Source organism: Salvelinus fontinalis, chromosome 35 (assembly GCF_029448725.1).
Source record: "Salvelinus fontinalis isolate EN_2023a chromosome 35, ASM2944872v1, whole genome shotgun sequence".
In the NCBI taxonomy this organism is placed as follows: Eukaryota; Metazoa; Chordata; class Actinopteri; order Salmoniformes; family Salmonidae; genus Salvelinus; species Salvelinus fontinalis.
In genome coordinates this window covers 8,099,271-8,120,386 of record NC_074699.1, presented here as the reverse complement: position 1 = coordinate 8,120,386, position 21,116 = coordinate 8,099,271, and the positions used below count along the sequence as shown (strand labels likewise).

General features: G+C 43.0%; 1 protein-coding gene across 2 annotated transcripts in view; it reads left to right on the top strand.

Moving 5' to 3' along the window:
* The window catches only part of kif6 (kinesin family member 6), a 171,070-nt gene that overhangs the window by 130,870 nt on the left and 19,084 nt on the right, over window positions 1-21,116 (top strand). For both annotated transcript variants that reach the window (XM_055899170.1, XM_055899169.1), the window contains 4 exons: window positions 8,921-8,971; window positions 9,813-9,897; window positions 11,984-12,119; window positions 18,645-18,736. In XM_055899170.1, coding sequence (XP_055755145.1) covers window positions 8,921-8,971; window positions 9,813-9,897; window positions 11,984-12,119; window positions 18,645-18,736 — 364 coding nt within the window. The remainder of the gene's footprint in view (window positions 1-8,920; window positions 8,972-9,812; window positions 9,898-11,983; window positions 12,120-18,644; window positions 18,737-21,116) is intronic.

Sequence of the window (21,116 nt, the reverse complement as noted above, 5' to 3'; positions counted from 1 at the left end):
CGTGAACAGACCTGAACTTGAGAACATAAAACATGAACGCACGAACAGGTAGGTAGGAACAAACGAACGAACAAAACGAAACGAAACGAAACAGTACCATGTGGTGAAACAAACACATACACAGCAACAATCACCCACAAACAAACAGTGAGAACAGCCTACCTTAATATGGTTCTCAATCAGAGGAAACGTAAAACACCTGCCCCTGATTGAGAACCATATCAGGCTAATACAATGAACCCAACATAGAAACACATAACATAGAATGCCCACCCAGCTCCTGTCCTGACCAACTAAACATTACTGAACAAAGGAAATAAGGTCAGGAACGTGACAAGTAGAAAAATAAGTCTATATACAATGTGAGCAAATGAGGTTAGATAAGGGAGGTAAAGGCAAAAAAAGGCCATGTTGGCGAAGTAAATACAATATAGCAAGTAAAACACTGGAATGGTAGATTTACAGTGGAAGAATGTGCAAAGTATAAATAGAACAAATGGGGTGCAAAGGAGCAAAATAAATAAATAAATACAGTAGGGGATGACGTAGTTGTTTGGGCTAAATTATAGATGGGCTATGTACAGGTGCAGTAATCAGTGAGCTGCTCTGACAGCTGTTGCTTAAAGCTAGTGAGGGAGATAAATGTTTCCAGTTTCAGAGATTTTTGTAGTTCGTTCCAGTCATTGGCAGCAGAGAACTGGAAGGAGAGGCGGCCAAAGGAGGAATTGGCTTTGGGCGTGACCAGAGAGATATACCTGCTGGAGCGCGTGCTACAGGTGAGTGCTGCTATGGTGACCAGCGAGCTGAGATAAGGAGGGACTTTACCTAGCAGGGTCTTGTAGATGACCTGGAGCCAGTGGGTTTGGCAACGAGTGTGAAGCGAGGGCCAGCCAACGAGAGCGTACAGGTCGCAGTGGTGGGCAGTGTATGGGGCTTTGGTGACAAAATGGATGGCACTGTGATAGACTGCATCCAATTTATTGAGTAGGGTAGTTGAGGCTATTTTGTGAATGATATCGCCGAAGTCGAGGATCGGTAGGATGGTCAGTTTTACAAGGGTATGTTTGGCAGCATGAGTGAAGGATGCTTTGTTGCGAAATAGGAAGCCAATTCTAGATTTAACTTTGGATTGGATATGTTTGATGTGAGTCTGGAAGGAGAGTTTACAGCCTAACCAGACACCTAGGTATTCGTAGTTGTCCACATATTCTAAGTCAGAACCGTCCAGAGTAGTGATGCTGGACGGGCGGGCAGGTGCAGGCAGCGATCGGTTGAAGAGCATGCATTTAGTTTTACTTGTATTTAAGAGCAGTTGGATGCCACGGAAGGAGAGTTGTATGGCATTGAAGCTCGTCTGGAGGGTTGTTAACACAGTGTCCAAAGAAGGGCCAGAAGTATACAGCATGGTGTCGTCTGCGTAGAGGTGGATCAGAGACTCACCAGCAGCAAAAGCAACATCATTGATGTATACAGAGAAGAGAGTCGGCCCAAGAATTGAACCCTGTGGCACCCCCATAGAGACTGCCAGAGGCCCGGTCAACAGGCCCTCCGATTTGACACACTGAACTCCATCAGAGAAGTAGTTGGTGAACCAGGCAAGGCAATAATTTGAGAAACCAAGGCTAACGAGTCTGCCGATGAGGATGTGGTGATTGACAGAGTCACAAGCCTTGGCCAGGTCAATGAATACGGCTGCACAGTATTGTTTCTTATCGATGGCGGTTAAGATATCGTTTAGGACCTTGAGCGTGGCTGAGGTGCACCCATGACCAGCTCTGAAACCAGATTGCAAAGCGGATTAGATGCGGTGGGATTCTAAATGGTCTGTAATCTGTTTGTTGACTTGGCTTTCGAAGACCTTTGAAAGGCAGGGTAGGATAGATATAGGTCTTCAGCAGTTTGGGTCAAGAGTGTCCCCCCCCTTTGAAGAGGGGGATGACCGCAGCTGCTTTCCATTATTTGGGAATCTCAGACGACACGAAAGAGAGGTTGAACAGGCTAGTAATAGGGGTTGCAACAATTTCGGCAGATCATTTTAGAAAGGGTCCAGATTGTCTAGCCCGGCTCATTTGTAGGGGTCCAGATTTTGCAGCTCTTTCAGAACATCAGCTGACTGGATTTGGGAGAAGGAGAAATGGGGAAGAATAGTGCGAGTTGCTGTGGGGGGTACAGTGCTGTTGACCGGGGTAGGGGTAGCCAGGTGGAAAGCATGGCCAGCCGTGGAAAAATGCTTATTGAAATTCTCAATTATAGTGGATTTATCGGTGGTGACAGAGTTTCCAATCCTCAGTGCAGTGGGCAGCTGGGAGGAGGTGTTCTTATTCTCCATGGACTTTACATTGTCCCAGAACTTTTTTGAGTTTGTTTGTGTTGCAGGAAGCAAATTTCTGCTTGAAAAAGCTATCCTTGGCTTTTCTAACTGCCTGTGTACATTGGTTTCTAACTTCCCTGAAAAGTTGCATATCACGGGGGCCGTTCGATGCTAATGCAGAACGCCATATGATGTTTTTGTGTTGGTTAAGGGCAGTCAGGTCTGTAGAGAGCCAAGGGCTATATCTGTTCCCGGTTCTATATTTCTTGAATGGGGCATGCTTATTTAAGATGGTGAGGAAGGCATTTAAAAAAAAGAACCATGCATCCTCTACTGACGAGATGAGGTCAAAATCCTTCCAGGATACCCGGGCCAGGTCGATTAGAAATGCCTGCTCGCTGAAGTGAGTGGAGGTCGTTTGACCGCTGATCCATTACGGATGCAGGCAATGAGGCAGTAATCGCTGAGATCTTGGTTGAAAACAAGTTGGTTAGGATGATATCTATGAGGGTGCCCATGTTTACGGCTTTGGGGTGGTACCTGGTAGGTTCATTGATCATTTGTGTGAGATTGAGGGCATCAAGCTTAGATTGTAGGATGGCTGGTGTGTTAAGCATGTCCCAGTTTAGGTCACCTAGCAGCACGAGCTCTGAAGATAGATGGGGGGCAATCAGTTCACATATTGTGTCCAGAGCACAGCTGGGGGCAGAGGGTGGTCTATAGCAGGCGGCAACGGTGAGAGACTTGTTTTTAGAGAGGTGCGTTCAAATTATTTGGGTACAGACCTGGATAGTAGGACAGAACTCTGCTGGCTATCTCTGCAGTAGATTGCAACACCGCCCCCTTTGGCCATTCTATCTTGTCTGAAAATGTTGTAGTTAGGGATGGAGATTTCAAAGGTTTTGGTGGTCTTCCTAAGCCAGGATTCAGACACGGCTAGGACATCCGGGTTGGCAGAGTGTGCTAAAGCAGTGAATAAAACAAACTTAGGGAGGATGCTTCTAATGTTAACATGCATGAAACCAAGGCTATTACGGTTACAGAAGTTCCTCTGCACTGCCACGCAGAACTTTTTCTCAGCTGGCACAATTTGATTGGCTGCTGTCCGATTGAAACTATAATCCATTTAATAAAGAGTTGATGAGCTGCACACTTTTTTAAGCATAATTTTTATATTTGGGCTTGGGGAGGGTATCAAGTCAGGTCGAGTCATAAGGCTCAAGTCCACGTCAAGTCACAAGTCATTGGTCGAGTTGCAAGTCATCATATTTGTGACTCGAGTTTGACTCGAGTCCAAGTCATATGACTCAAGTCCAACCCACTGGTAATTTCTGGGATTGCAAATTCTTTCTGAAATTAATAAGAAATATCAAGTGAACTATACTCCACTTCTCAAAAAGGTTGGGGAAGAATTAGATAGATGGCGGGATTTACCAATTTCTCTTCTTGGGTGGGTCAATTGTGTAAAGATAAAAAAAATTGTATGTATTGTACCTTTTTCAAACTAGGAAGGTCTCGTAATTTCTGTGGAAAAGGAAACAGAGTGAAACTTTATGCAGACCATACTCAGAAGGATGGCTTACTCTACCTGACTGCCAGTTGTATTACTCGGCATCTCAGTTAAAGGCTGTGTGGGTATGGCAAGATACAAGTTCACCCTCTTGGAGACAGATGGAGTGAAAGTGTCTTTACCCTGTGTCATTGGGATCTAAACCTTATATTAGCCCACCTAAAGCTTTGATGTGTCTCACAAACAATCCTTTAATTAAAAACCACTAAATATATTGATTGAAATGGGTACACAAACAGCAGGGCATAGATCTATACAGTATATTGTTCGATTCTGGGTTAAACTTGGAAGATTTCTATACTCAGAAGGATAGTATCTGACAGTGAGAGATACAGGTGGAGATCTCAGAACCTAACAATGTCACTGAGGGAGAGAGGGTAATGTATAATGTTTACATTATGTCAGGGTATGTTATTGTTAGCCATCAGGGATTCTATGAGAGGGATCCTCTGGGAGTAGAGGGGACACAGTCTGGTTGGCGAGGAGTGAGCACTTTGGGGTAGAGGTCAGGTCAGATGAAGTGAGGAAGAACAGATATCACGAAGGTTCTGTCTAGCAAAACAGAGATGCATTGGCTGTTCAGTTGTGGAGGAGGAGACTCCGCCTAGGAGAAAGGGTTAAATGTCAGTGCTCGTGTGAAATGTCGTTTGTCTGAATACAGCTGTGTCGACCGCTTTGGGAAGAATTAAACTTGGTTAAGCTTTTCTCGTGTCCGTTGAGTTATTTGCTCTAAAAATAAGAACCTAACAATATGAACAAACACCTTTCTATGATAACCCACCTTACCCAAAACCCTGAGAGATGCTATTACATTTTCCTGGTTCATAACGTTCCTGACACCATCTCCTATTACCGAAAAGAGCTTCTGGACATCAGAACAGCGATTACTCACCTCGAACTGGACAAAGAGTTTTTTCTTTAATGAGTCCGATGTGAAGGATATACTGCTTTGTCAAGACAAGGCCCAAATCGGCATCATCAGTGTGAAGACAATATGTTGGAAAGGGGGGAGGAGGGCGCGGTGCCTTGTATGAATTAGCCGACAAACTGTAAAATCTTATGTCTCATCGAGAAATGACTGAATGACAACACAAATAATATAGAGCTGGCTGGCTTCTCCGTGCATCGGCAGGACAGAGCAGCTACGTCTGGTAGGACAAGGGGCGGTGGTGTGTGTCTATTTGTCAATACCAGCTGGTGCGCTATGTCTAATATTAAAGAAGTCTCAATGTATTGCTCGCCTGAGGTAGAATACCTCATGATAAGCTGTAGATCACACAATCTACCAAGAGTATCATCTCATCTATATTAAACCGATGCTGGCACTAAGACCGCACTCAACGAGCTGTATAAGGCCAGAAACAAACAAGAAAATGCTCATTCAGAAGCGGTTCTCCTAGTGGCCGGGGACTTTAATGCAGGCAAACTTAAATCCATTTTACCTCATTTCTACCAGCATGTCACATGTGCAACCAGAGTGAAAATGAACTCTAGACCTCATTTACTTCACACACAGAGATGCATACAAAGCTCCCCCTCGCCCTACATTTGACAAATCTGACCATAATTCTATCCTCCTGATTCCTGCTTACAAGAAAAAACTAAAGCATGAAGTACCAGTGACTCGCTCAATATGGAAGTGACAGATTACGCGGATGCTACGCTACAGGACTGTTTTGCTAGCACATACTGGAATATGTTCCGGGATTCATCCAATGGCATTGAGGAGTATACCACCTCAGTCACTGGCTTCATCAATATTTGCATCGACGACGTCATCCCCACATTGACCGTACGTACATTTCCCAACCAGAATCCATGGGTTACAGGCAACAGCCGCACTGAGCTAAAGGCTAGAGCTTCCTCTTTCAAGGAGCGGGACACTAATCCAAACGCTTATAAGAAATCCTGCTATGCCCTCAGACAAACCATCAAACAGGCAACGCATCAATACAGGACTAAGATTGAATCCTACTACACTAGCTCTGATTCACGTCAGATGTGGCAGGGTTTGACAAATATTACGGACTACAAAGGGAAAACCCAGCCGCAAGCTGCCCAGTGACGTGAGCCTACCAGACAAGCTAAATGCCTTTTATACTCGCTTCGAGGCAAGCAACACTGAAGCATGCATGAGAGCACCAGCTGTTTCGGATGACTGTGTAATCTGCGTTCTCCGTAGCCGATGTGAGCAAGACTGTTAAACAGGTCAGCATTCACAAAGCCGCAGGGCCAGACGGATTATCAGGACGTGTACTCAAAACACGCGCGAACCAAGTGTCTTCACTGACATTTTCAACCTCTTCCTGACCGAGTCTGTAATACCATCATGTTTCAAACAGACCACCATAGTCCCTGTGCCCAAGAAGCGAAGGTAACCTGCCTAAATGATTACCGCCCTTTGGCACTCACGTCGGTTGCCATGAAGTGCTTTGAAAGGCTCAAATCAACACCATCATGCCGGAAGTCCTAGATCCACTCCAATTTGCATACCGCCCCAACAGATCCACAGATGATGCAATCTCATTCGCATTCCACACTGCCCTTTCCCACCTGGACTAAAGGAACACCTATATGTGAGAATGCTGTTCATTGACTACTGCTCAGCGTTCAACACCATAATGCCCTCAAAGCTCATCGCTAAGCTAAGGACCCTAGGACTAAACACCTCCCTCTGCAACTGGATCCTGGACTTCCTAACGGGGCGCCCCAAGTTGGTAAGGTTAGGCAACAGCACATCTGGCACGCTGATCCTTAACACTGGGAACCCTCAGGCGTGTGTGGTTAATCCCCTCCTCTACTCCCTGTTCACCCACGACTGCGTGGCCAAGCACGACACCAACAACATCATTAAGTTTGCTGATGACACAAGAGTGGTAGGCCTCGTCACCGACAACAATGAGAAAGCCTATAGGGACGAGGTCAGTGACCTGGCAGTGTGGTGCCAGGACAACAACCTTTCCCTCAATGTGAGCAAGAAAAACGAGCTGATCCTGGAGTATAGGAAAAGGAGGGCCGAACAGGCCCCCATTAACATTGACGGGGCTGAAGTGGAGCGGGACGAAAGTTTCAAGTTCCTTGGTGTCCATATCACCAACGAACTATCAATGGTCCAAACATGCCAAGACAGTTGTGAAGAGGGCACAACACATCACTGGTGCCAAGCTTCCTGACATCCAGGACCTATATACTAGGCGGTGTCAGAGGAAGGCCCAAAAATGGTCCAAAATTCCAGTCATCCAAGTCATAGACTGTTTTCTCTGCTACCGCACGGCAAGCTGTACCTGAGCGCCAAGTCTAGGACCAAAAGGCTCCATAACAGCTTCTACCCCTAAGCCATAAGACTGCTGAACAATTAATCAAATAGCCACCCAGATTATTTACATTGACCCCCCCCCCCCCCTCTGTTTTTACACTGCTGCCACTGGCTGTTTAATATCTATGCATAGTCACTTTACAAATGACCTCGACTAACCTGTAACCCCGCACATTGACTCCCCCTGTAAGCCTCTTTAAATGTGCTGTAATTTTCACGTTAGTTTTTTTATTCGATTTTTTTACTTGACATTCTCAACTCTAATTCTTGAACTGCGTTGTTGGTTAAGGACTTGTAAGTAAGCATTTCACGGTATTCGGCGCATGTGACAAATAACATTTTATTTGCTTCAAAATCTACCACTGATAAACTTTAGCTGGAGAGAAGATGGGTGTAAGGTTTCATTTCTTACACGTACTCTGTTCTTCAAGCTCTGATGGGGAATGATGAAGCTCGGAAGGCTTGCATAAAGTGGTATGATGACCTTGGTCTAATTTTTTTCCGGCTAAGCAATGGAGAAAGCTCTTTTTAGATGCTCAGCGTCTTTCATTTAACACAAGGCACAAGTTGATGCAAATCAATATTTTACATAGTGTCTACTTTACACCAGAGAGACTGTATACGATCAATTCTAGGGAGAGAAGGGTTTTGTATGATGTGCTCCCATGTAGTCTGTTGTTTTGTGTATGTGGAGGGAAAGGGGTGTGGGGGGAATAACTTGCCATGATCTGATTGTCATGTTTTGCTGATGATTGTTAAATTGTTTAAAATCTATATATATATTGTATCAATCATGCCCACAGTCATGCCTATTTGCCCACTAACACGGAACAGGTGGCAGCACCCATCTAAATGACCAGAGCATGCAATAAGTGTGAATAATTAAGCCCATTTCTCTTTAGAGACAGCATACCTACCCAATTGATTAATTAGCATGCAGAGTCTCAGACTATGCAAAAATATAACATTGTATAGTATGTGACATTTTGAAAATGTTGTATGCTTTAAATGCCAGGATGTCATACTCATTGCGGCTTTTCGTTTAGAATTCGCTGCACACTGTTGAGGAAGAAAAGCATCTTTTCAGACTACGTGTGTTTGACAACAGCTGATAATCAACTGGTAATTAGATTAGAGGACGGGCTGTAGCCAAATGAACAAATGGTGGGGAACGACACGTTTGCGCGTTAGATGATGCGTTCTCAGTATAGGTGAGCCTAGTATGTTGATATTTGGTGCTTAATGCATACATTTTTACTGAACAGTGGATTCTAAATAGTATGAAGTATGATTAGTACTTACACAGTGAAATGTAAATTTAGTAAGTAGTAGGCTGGACAGATTTCAGACACAGCCAACGACTCATACAAGACGTTGTCACCAATGTTATGTCGAAAGAACGAGACTTCTTTTTAAACGGCTTGGGTTTTTTCCAACTCAAACATCGTACAGACTTAGGTTCTCTTGGTTGATGAATAACGGCCCACTACAGATAGTTGAGTTGGTTAGTTTACATCATACACTTGCCGGGGATGAATGCCAGCTGGATAACAAGTGTTTGTAATGACGGAATGATGAATTGTAAATAACCTTGACCTTTTAAAATAACATTTTCACATATCTCCTTTCTCGCTCTCTATCGTGTCTCTCTTCATCTCGCTCTTTCTTTATCCCCCTCCTCTCTTTCTACTCCCTTCCTATCTCCTCTTTCTTTTTCTCTCAGATAAACTGAAGAAGCAGTTGGAGTTGCATAGGATGCAGAAAGCCGCTCACGGTACATTGTCTTCCTAATGGTCAGAATGTGCATTTCTCCTCATCCGCAGTTAATTAGTTAGCCCAGAGCCAAACGATAGGAGGATAGTTTGGTCACACTGCCCATAATGGTGATTCAACCTTAATGGAAGTAAGTTTGCCAATGAAATATCCTTGATTCAAAACCAACACACCAGCCCCATCTATTCACTTGTGAATCCAAGATGTCTTTTAGCAGACGTGTGCTAAGGGAATAGAGGAAAAACAGACATTGTGGGAAGTTTTCATCCAGCAGAACGTAATTATAATTCTCTTGGACCAATGATTTAGTTGAATGTGACTGAAACAATGCCTGAACCAATTGAACTGAAACCAGCATACTCAATGGGCGTACATGACCACAATTGTTAGCCCCCATTTAAAATGTATTTAGTAGAGACCTGCGATCTGAATTCCAGAGGACTGGAAACACGACTGGGTGGCAGAACTTTGACTGTACGTTTCATCCCCGTCGACTGACGAGAGGTCTGACGAGAGAAAGCCGGATCCAAGTTTACAAACATTTCCCTTGGGTTCAGACGCAAGGGTTTGTCTTGTTATTTGTTCCGAAGCATCAGAGAACACTTTGGAACAGGCAGGCTCCATTATTCGGTGACGGAATTAGAATACAGTATGTTGACTTCTAAGGAAATTACGGACACGAGCAAGCACACACACTTTACATTCCTGTGATTCTATTCTGGACATGTTTTGAAACATGTCTTAGAGTGTGTGTGTGTGTGTGCGTGCGTGCGTGCGTGCGTGCGTGCGAGGAGACTGAGAGAAGAACATCATTTATTTCATTTCCCCACATATATACATAGGTGTCACTGTTAGCCCAGCAGAGGTAGAGGAGGTAGACACAGTGGAAGAAAGCATCCGCAGACAGATGGATGAGGAGAAGAAGAGGTAAGTAGTCTGCATTACGTGTATCTCAGAAACACAGGCAAATGGGTTGATGCGCTTGTACGTGCCATTACAGTACACTGCATTATACAGTGCCTTCAGAAAGTATTCACACCCCTTGACTTTTTCCACATTTTGTTGTTATAAATTGGGATTAAAATTGATTTAAAGTGTCATTATTTTGTCGTCAATCTACACAAAATACTCTCATGTCAAAGTGGAAGAAAACATCTAAAATGTGTAAAAAATATATGAAAGTAAAACAATATATCTTGATTACGTAAGTATTGAACCCCCTGAGTCAACACATGTTAGAATCACCTTTGGCAGCGATTCCATACCTGGATCTTGCAATATTTTCCCATTATTCTTTTCAAAATTCTTCAAGCTCTGTCAAATTGGTTGTTGATCATTGTTAGACAGCCATTTTCAGGTCTAGCCATGGATTTTCAAGCAGATTTAAATCAAAACTGTAACTCGGCCACTCAGGAACATTCACTGTCTTCTTGGTAAGCAACTCCAGTGTAGATTTGGCCTTGTGTTTTGGGTTATTGTCCTGCTGAAAGGTGAATTAATTATATTTATTTTTTATCCTGAAAAATTCTCCAGTCCTTAACGATTACAGCCAAACCCATAACATGATGCAGCCACCACTGTGCTTGAAAATATGGAGAGTGGTACTCAGTGATGTGTTGTATTGGATTTGCCCCAAACATAACACTTTGTATTCAGGACAAAAAGTGTTTGCAGTATTACTTTAATGCCTTGTTGCAAACAGGATGCATGTTTTGGAATATTTGTATTTCTTTTCAGTCTGTCAATTAGGTTAGTATTGTGGAGTAACTACAATGTTGTTGATCCATCCTCAGTTTTCTCCTATCACAGATATTAAACTCTGTAACTCTTTTAAAGTCACCATTGGTTTCATGGTGAAATCCCTGAGCGGTGTACTTCCTCTCAGGCAACTGAGTTGTATCTTTGTAGTGACTGGGTGTATTGATACTCCATCCAAAGTGTAATTAATAACTTCACCATGCTCAAAGAGATATTCAATGTCTGCTTTTTTTTACCCATCCACCAATAGGTGCCCTTCTTTGCGAGGCATTGGAAAACCTCCCTGGCCTTTATGGTTGAATCTGTCTTTGAAATTCACTGCTTGACTGAGGGACCTTACAGATAATTATATTTGTGTGGTATAGAGATGAGGTAGCCATGAAAAACTCTGGTTAAACACTCTTATTAAACACGGAGTGAGTGACTTGTTAAGCAAATGTTTACTCCCACACTTAATTACTTATTGACATTTCAGCTTTATTTTTTTCATTTAGAAATTAATTTGTAAAAAAAAATGTTTTAACGTAATTTCACTTTGACATTATGGTATATTGTGTTTAGGCCAGTGACAAACATGTTTAATGTAATCATTTTTAAATTCAAGGTGTGTGAATACTTTCTGAAGGCATTGTATGTGCATTGGGTGCATATGTTGTGAGGTCCATTGTAAATTGCCAGTATTTCATAATTCCTCATAAAGTATAGAGCCCAACACATACATGTGTCAAAGGTTATGAACCAAGGTATGTATTGGAGTGTTGGAGCGTCTGAGTTTGTAGGCCTCCACTTTACTTTGATTCTCAGATCTAGAAGATCTGTGTCCTCCCGGGTGGCGCAGTGGTCTAGGGCACTGCATCGCAGTGCTAGCTGCGCCACCAGAGTCTCTGGGTTCGCGCCCAGGCTGGGCTGGGTTCGCGCCCAGGCTCTGTCGCAGCCGGCCGCAACCGGGAGGTCCGTGGGGCGACGCACAATTGGCATAGCATCGTCCGGGTTAGGGAGGGTTTGGCCGGTAGGGATATCCTTGTCTCAGTATGTAAAATGTAATAAAATGTATGCACTCTACTGTAAGTCGCTCTGGATAAGAGCGTCTGCTAAATGACTAAAATGTAAATGTAAAAATGTAGAACCCCATGAAAAGTAATGTTTCACTTAATATGCTTTATAACAGTCAATCCCTCCACATAGATACAGAAGTATGGACTACTAGATGTACAGTCGTTGCATTCAATACCCTTGGTTTCCTGTCTCTTGTCAGTTACAAGAGCACCTTTGGCCATCTGAAAACTCTGAAGATGGAGATTGAGCACCTGCAGCTGCTGCTGGAGCGGTCAAAGGTGAAGCTCCAGAGAGACTTCCAGGATTGGTGGAGCCAGGAGGCCGTCAGACTACAGGTGACCTCACTACCTCTCTTTGTCAGACGTTGTGGGATGCCACTACATAAAGCTGTCGTAAACGTAATGCTTGTCATAGCATTTCTCACACTTTTAGGAGTGATGTGTGTGTGTGTGTGTCTCCTCGTGTCTATGTCTCTGTGTGCGTGGGTACGTGTGTGCGTGATCACTCCAATTGAGTATGCTGACGTGTACCTCCAGTATTGTCGTGGACATATTCAGTCAATAATATTTCTCAAATACCGGAGCCAGGGAGTTCAATTAGACTTTATTACATAGTAATATAAGCCGAGCTAGTTCATGAAGCAAGTCCTTTCCAGTCTTGGCACATACTTCTTACATACTTCTTATACATTTTTCCTCCTTACGTCACACCGATAGTAACTCCACTTAATGTTAGGGCCTAATATGTGCTGTTGCTATGGTTACACCTCTTGGGTCATTCATTATTGCCTTGCACTAAGTTTAGTTATGTTTCATATTAGGGCATGGAAACTGTAGAGCCACACCAATAGTTCAAAAATACAGACATGTACTCGCCTTAAGACAGGTTCATGCATGTAGGACCATAGCAACAGTCCTTGGCACTTTACAGAAATAACCAGACATGTAATCCTGCTAACTCCTCTGATCTCCTCTGTTCTGGAATGACCCAAGAGGTGTAACCATAGCAACAGCACATATTAGGCCATAACACAGTTACAGGAATAACCAGTCGTGCCCACACCCCAGACAGGTGCATGTCTAATGGTGTCTAATGACCCAGAGCACATATAGAGTGCACCCATCTTTCTAGCTCTTCTGAAATTAATAATTCAAACATGGTCTGGAAAATTCTCAATAGTATCTGTTTACCTACAGTGATTCCTCCTTTAACTTCTTTGGGGTAGGGGGCAGTATTTTCACGTCCGGATGAAAAGCATGCCCAGAGTAAACGGCCTGCTACATAATATAGCCATAAAAGCTAGAATATGCATATTATTATTAGATTTGGATAGAAAACACTCTGACGTTTCTAAAACTGTTTGAATGATGTCTGTGAGTATAACAGAACTCATATGGCAGGCAAAAACCTGAGAAAAAATTCAACCAGGAAGTGGGAAATCTGAGGTTGGTCAACTCAGCTCCTATTGAAGATACAGTGGGATTTTGGTAATGTTGCACTTCTTAAGGCTTCCACTAGATGTCAACAGTCTTTAGAACCTTGTCTGATGCTTCTACTGTGAAGTGGGGGCAAATGAGAGGGGAATGAGTCAGAGGTCTGCCAGCAGCCATGAGCTGACCATGCTCTGACCATGCAGATTCACATGAGAGTTCGCCCGTTCCATTTGCTTTTCTGAAGACAAAGGAATTCTCCGGTTGGAACATTATTGAATAATTATGTTAAAAACATCCTAAAGATTGATTCAATACTTCGTTTGTCATGTTTTTACGGACTGTAATATAACTTTTTAACTTTTCGTCCGTACTTTCCGCTGGACTTGCCCGCGCGTCGTGAGTTTGGAAAGTGTACTGAATGCTAGAACAAGAAGGAGAAATTTGGACATAAATGATGGACATTATCGAACAAAATAAAAATGTATTGTGGAACTGGGATTCCTGGGAGTGCATTCTGATGAAGATCATCAAAGGTACGTGAATGTTTATAATGTTATTTCTGACTTTTGTTGACTGCAAAATATGGCGGATATATTTGTGTCTTGATTGGGCTCTGAGCGCCGACTCAGATTATTGCATGGTTTGCTTTTTCGAAATCTGACACAGCGGTTGCATTAAGGAGAAGTGCATCTAAAATTCCATGCACAACAGTTGTATCTTTTAGCAATGTTTATTATGAGTATTCCTGTAAATTGATGTGGCTCTCTGCAAAATCAAAGGATGTTTTGGAACTTCTGAACGTAACGCGCCAATGTAAACTCAGATTTTTGGATATGAATATTAACTTTACTGAACAAAACATACATGTATTGTGTAACATGAAGTCCTATGAGTGTCATCTGATGAAGATCATCAAAGGTTAGTGATTAATTGTATCTATATTTCTGATTTTTGTGAATCCTCTCTTTGGCTGGAAAAATGGCGGTGTTATTCTGTGAATAGGCACTCACCTAACATAATCATTTGGTTTGCTTTCGTCGTAAAGCCTTTTTGAAATCGGACACTGTGGCTGGATTTACAACAAGTGTATCTTTAAAATGGTGTGAAATACATGTATGTTTGAGGAATTTGAATTATGGAATTTCTGTTGTTTTGAATTTGGCGCCCTGCAGTTTCACTGGCTGTTGAAGAGATGGGACGCTACCGTCTCACGTACCCTAGAGAGGTTAAAAGTTGCATCATACTGTAGCACACCTTGCGGGCTGTCGCAGAATTCTATGGCCATTGTTATCGTTAATGCTAGTTAGTTCTAGTTTGACCACCAGAGGGCATCTTTGAGAAGAATTTGATAGCCTTCAATAGTGGCTGTACTAGAGAATATAAACTCTTTTTTTGTAAGAATATAGTATATGGGATTGATTTTAAGTATTGTTGCTTAATTATTTGATTAATATTATGGTGTTTCTTGTCCAAGAAAAACGAAAACGAAACCCTAATGGTTTCCGTTGGGATGGAATGGAAAATATGGTAGTGTACAACGTGACGGTTGGGTGTAGGCCACAGTACTAAGAGCATAACATTTCCACACCCTAATTGTAGTCTAACCAATACCCAAATGGAGATTCAATGAAAATAAAAAATCTCATTGATTAATCAAGACCGGTCCCCATGCTTGTCTCAGAGCAGCGTGAAACTGTGCTGAAATAGTTTACCACAGTGGGTAGGCTATTGCTTCAAATCCTATTGCTTTTAACTTCAATATGCTTTTTAAGTAAATAAGACCTACACCACTTTTAACAGCACATTACTCAACACTAGTGAGACTCATGGTGTGGAGGTCCTGGATGGTAGGCAGCTTAGCCCCAGTGATGTACTGGGCCATTGCCGTACCAGGCAGTGGTGCAACCAGTCAGGATGCTCTCGATGTTGCAGCTGTAGAACCGTTTCAGTCTCCTGAGGGGGAATAGGCTTTGTCGTGCCCTCTTCACGACTGTCTTGGTGTGCTTGGACCATGTTAGTTTGTTGGTGATGTGGACACCAATGAACTTGAAGCTCTCAACCTGCTCCACTACAGTCCTGTCAATGAGAATGGGGTGTACTCGGTCCTCCTTTTCCTGTAGTCCACAATCATCTCCTTAGTCTTGGTTACGTTGAGGGATAGGTTGTTATTCAGGCACTACCCGGCCAGGTCTCTGACCTCCTCCCTATAGGCTGTCTCGTCATTGTCGGTGATCAGGCCTACCACTGTTGTGTCGTCTGCAATCTTAATAATGGCATTGGAGTCCTGCCTGGCAATACAGTTGTAGGTGAACAGGAAGTACAGGAGGGGGCTGAGCACGCACCCCTGGGGGGCTCCAGTGTTGAGGATCAGTGTGGCAGATGTGTTGCTACCTACCCTTACCATCTGGAGGCGGGCCGTCAGGAAGTCCAGGATTCAGTTGCAGAGGGAGGTGTTTAGTCCCAGGATCCTTAGCTTAATGATGAGCTTTGAGGGTAGTATGATGTTGAAAGCCGAGCTGTAGTCAATGAATAGCATTCTCACATAAGTGTTCCATTTGTCCAGGTCGGGAAAGGGCAGTGTGGAGTGCAATAGAGATTGCATCATCTGTCCTGCTAATAGCCCATTCTAGAAACGTTGTTTGCAGAATTCACAACCTGCTACGCTTGTGAAAAACAGTTAATAATAATAATTGATAAAAACAACGCCTAGCTTCTTGAAATGGGTGACATTTTTGATTGAGTGTGCGGGTCTCCATCTCTCCTATGACTCTTATTCTGAAACCTACACACTTGTAACAGACTGGCTCCTGAGTGGTGCACGGTCTAAGGCACTGCATCTCAGTGCAAGAAGTGTCACTACAGTCCCTGGTTCGAATACAGACTGTATCACATCCGGCCATGATTTGGAGTCCCATAGGGCGGCGCACAATTGGCTCAGCGTTGTCCGGGTTTGGCCGTGGTAGGCTGTCATTGTAAATAAGAATTTGTTCTAAACCTGTCTGGCTCCGGCGTTCCGCTAGCGGAACTCCTCCCACATTCCACTGAAAAGGCAGAGCGCGAAATTCAAAAGATATTTTTTAGAAATATTTAACTTTCACACATTAACAAGTCCAATACAGCAAATGAAAGATACACATCTTGTGAATCCAGTCAACATGTCCGATTTTTAAAATGTTTTACAGCGAAAACACCACGTATATTTATGTTAGCTCACCACCAAATACAAAAAAGGACAGACATTTTTCACAGCACAGGTAGCATGCACAAAGCCAACCTAACTAACCAAGAACCAACCAAACTAACCAAGAAACAACTTCATCAGATGACAGTCTTATAACATGTTATACAATAAATCTATGTTTTGTTTGAAAAATGTGCATATTTGAGGTATAAATCAGTTTTACATTGCAGCTACCATCACAGCTACCGTCACAAATAGGACCGAAGCAGCCAGAGTAATTACAGACACCAACGTCAAATACCTAAATACTCATCATAAAACATTTATGAAAAATTGATGGTGTACAGCAAATTAAAGACAAACATCTTGTGAATCCAGCCAATATTTCCGATTTTTTAAGTGTTTTACAGCGAAAACACAATATAGCATTATATTAGCTTACTACAATAGCCTACCACACTACCGCATTCATTCATCAAGGCACATTAGTGATAGCAATACATACACTTATGTTTTGTTCGAAAATGTGCATATTTAGAGCTGAAATCAGTGGTTATACATTGTGCTAACGTAGCATCTTTTTCCCACAACGTCCGGATATTTTTCTGACACTTTTTCTGACACACATATTCTGACCAAATAACTATTCATAAACATAACAAAAAAATACATGTTGTATAGGAAATGATAGATACACTAGTTCTTAATGCAATCGCCGTGTTAGAATTCTAAAAATAACTTCATTACGATATGCAGTTTACGTTATAGCGAGAGTGTGCCCAAAACCTGGCCGCAAACTACTAGTTCACATGTACGACAGATATATGAAATAACATCATAAAATGGGTCCTACTTTTGCTGATCTGACATCAGAATGTTGTACAAGGGGTCCTTTGTCCAGAAAAATCGTTGTTTGGTTTTAGAACGGCCTTTTTTCCTCTCGATTTAGCAAGCACACTTGCCAAGTGGCGCGAATGCACATTTGTGGCCTACTGGAGGTAATTTTGCAGGGCTCTGGCAGTGCTACTCCTTGCACAAAGGCGGAGGTAGCGGTCCTGCTGCTGGGTTGTTGCCCTCCTACGGCCTCCTCCACGTCTCCTGATGTACTGGCCTGTCTCCTGGTAGCGTCTCCATGCTCTGGACACTACACTGACAGACACAGCAAACCTTCTTGCCACAGCTCGCATTGATGTGCCATCCTGGATGAGCTGCACTACCTGAGCCACTTGTGTGGGTTGTAGACTTCGTCTCATGCTACCACTAGAGTGAGAGCACCGCCAGCATTCAAAAGTGACCAAAACATCAGCCAGGAAGCATAGGAACTGAGAAGTGGTCTGTGGTCACCACCTGCAGAACCATTCCTTTTTTGGGGGTGTCTTACTAATTGCCTATAATTTCCACCTTTTGTCTATTCCATTTGCACAGCAGCATGTGAAATTTATTGTCAATCAGTGTTGCTTCCTAAGTGGACAGTTTGATATCACAGAAGTGTGATTGACTTGGAGTTACATTGTGTTGTTTAAGTGTTCCCTTTATTTTTTTGAGCAGTGTATATTGAAAAAACATACTTTACGATGATATTGTCACATGCATCAAATAAAATCAAAGCCGGAGATATTAGTCGTCCATAACGACAGCTTATCACAAGGCAAATCCAGGTCCCTTCACGCACTCTCCAGAAAACATATAACTGGTGACACGTCATGCCGAGAGCTATTATTCGACCCCAGATCAAGTTACACACTCCATTTCTTCTCTCACTGCCTGTCGACATCTAGTGGAAGACGTATGAAGTGCATCTAAACTAATAAATATCAAGGACTTTAATAGGCAGGCCCTAGAACAGTGCATCGATTTCAGATTATCCACTTCCTGTCAGGAAGTTTGCTGCAAAAGGAGTTCTGTTTTACTCACAGATATAATTCAAACGGTTTTAGAAACTAGAGAGTGTTTTCTATCCAATAGTAATAATAATATGCATATTGTACGAGCAAGAATTGAGTACGAGGCCGTTTAAATTGGGCACGATTTTCCCCCAAAGTGAAAACAGCGCCCTCTGTCCTCAACAGGTTTTAACTGATTTGCGTAGTTAAATAAAAGATACAGACACATTTGATGGTAATGACCTTGAAAGAGTGCAGACGGCCACCCATCATTTCTATAGGTTGTGATAGAATACATGAGGACACAGGAATGCGTGGGTGTGTACGTGTACCTGTCTCACTCACATCATCCCTTCTCACCAGGTCCCAGAGTCAGAAGGCATGGCTAGGGGTCAAACTTCAATACGGACCAATCAGAGTTCCGAGTCGTCCTCTTCTAGCCATCCAATGACCAGGTGAGTCCACTCTGTCTTTATTATATGAATAACTGACCTGGGATGTATTCAGTGAAGTGAAACATTCAAAATGTTGCAGATCGAAAGGTAATGATTATAGATGACACAATTCCTATACCACTTGACAAATGTTCATATACAGTGGGGTCGGAAATTATTTACACCTTTGCTAAAGATGAGCAATAATGACTGTTTAAAATAATTCAGATACTGAGCTGTATTTTATATTTAAATTGGGAAATGATTTTATGCTAATACAATTGCTCAGAGAAAGAGATTTTGTTAATTGAGTAATCACATTTGTTTTCTCAAAAGGTACATTATCTGATGGGACCAGCTACAATTTTGCATTCAGTCACGTGCAAGTAAATCGACGCTTTTCACTGGCTGATACGCATTTTGTGCGCGGGAACCCATTTAACTTTAAACGCTTGCTTATGTTCGCAAGTATGGACCCCATGTTTATATTGGAGAAAGCAATGCATTTTAGGAGCGACGTATTTATTCTCTGTCCTACACCAAACAGTACCCATCCTGTAACTCCTAGTAATGGATACCAAAAAACTTTGGTTAAATCACATTATCTGGTGTAACAATCTGTAGCTAAGAGACCTGGTGTTCATTATGAAATTACCATTCACATAGAAACATGCATTAGGAGAATACAGTATGAGCAGTATAGTAAAGTTCAGGGAATACCTGTAAAGCTGTGGGTAGAGTGTTTTCATGATCAAACAGCCATTCAGCTCCTCATGAGTTATTTGCTTGAAATCCAGCTTAATGTCTAATACAATGACACGCAGGCAAAGGAATTCTGTTTCTGTACCGAGAATCCACTCCGGGAAGAAGCCCAGACACCATGGTATTGTCTGTATGACAAAAACAATTAATAAATTAAACTATATTGTAGTTTGAACGACAGTTGAACTGTGCCAGCATAACAACAACATTAGGGTAGACTAGTTGAATATGCATACATGTGCACAGGCACAGAGATTACATTTACAACAATATCTAGCCTAATAGAAAGAAATATGGCATAACCCTCAACCTTTACACAGGGACCAGACAGTACAAATGTACCTAGGTAGGTAAACTCAGCAAAAAAAGATACGTCCTCTCACTGTCAACTGTGTTTATTTTCAGCAAACTTAACATGTGTAAATATTTGTATGAACATAACAAGATTCAACAACTGAGACATAAACTGAACAAGTTCCACAGACATGTGACTAACAGAAATGGAATAATGTGTCCCTGAACAAAGGGGGGGTTAAAATCAAAAGTAACAGTCAGTATCTGGTGTGGCCACCAGCTGCATTAAGTACTGCAGTGCATCTCCTCCTCGTGGACTGCACCAGATTTGCCATTTCTTGCTGTGAGATGTTACCCCACTCTTCCACCAAGGCACCTGCAAGTTCTGACATTTCTGCAGGGAATGCCCTAGCCCTCACCCTCCAACAGGTCCCAGACGTGCTCAATGGGACTGAGATTCGTGCTCTTCACTGGCCATGGCAGAACACTGACATTCCTGTCTGGCAGGAAATCACGCACAGAACGAGCAGTATGGCTGGTGGCATTGTCATGCTGGAGGGTCATGTCAGGATGTGCCTGCAGGAAGGGTACCACATGAGGGAGGAGGATGTCTTCCCTATAACACACAGCATTGTAATTGCCTGTAATGACAAAAATCTCAGTCCGATGATGCTGTGACACACCACCCCAGACCATGATGGATCCTCCACCTCCAAATCGATCCAGCTCCAGAGTACAAGCCTCGGTGTAACGCGCATTCCTTCAACAATAAACGCGAATCTGACCATCACCCCTGGTGAGACAAAACCGCGACTCGTCACTGAAGTGCACTTTTTGCCAGTCCTGTTTGGTCCAGCGACGGTGGGTTTGTGCCCATAGGCGATGTTGGTGCCGATGATGTCTGGTGAGGACCTGCCTTACAACAGGCCTACAAGCCCCCAGTCCAGCCTCTCTCAGCCAGTCTGAGCACTGATTGAGGGATTGTGCGTTCCTGGTGTAACTCGGGCAGTTATGGCCATCCTGTACCTGTCCCGCAGGTGTGATGTTTGGATGTACCGATCCTGTGCAGGCGTTGTTACACATGGTCTGCCACTGCGAGGATGATCAGCTGTCCGTCCTGTCTCCCTGTAGCGCTGTCTTAGGCGTCTCACAGTACAGACATTGCAATTTTTTGCCCTGGCCACATCTGCAGTTCTCATGCCTCCTTGCAGCATGCCTAAGGCACGTTCACACAGATGATCAGAGACCCTGGGCATCCTTCTTTTGATGTTTTTCAGAGTCAGTAGAAAGGCCTCTTTAGTGTCCTAAGTTTTTATGACTGTGACCTTAAAAACTTCTTAGCACG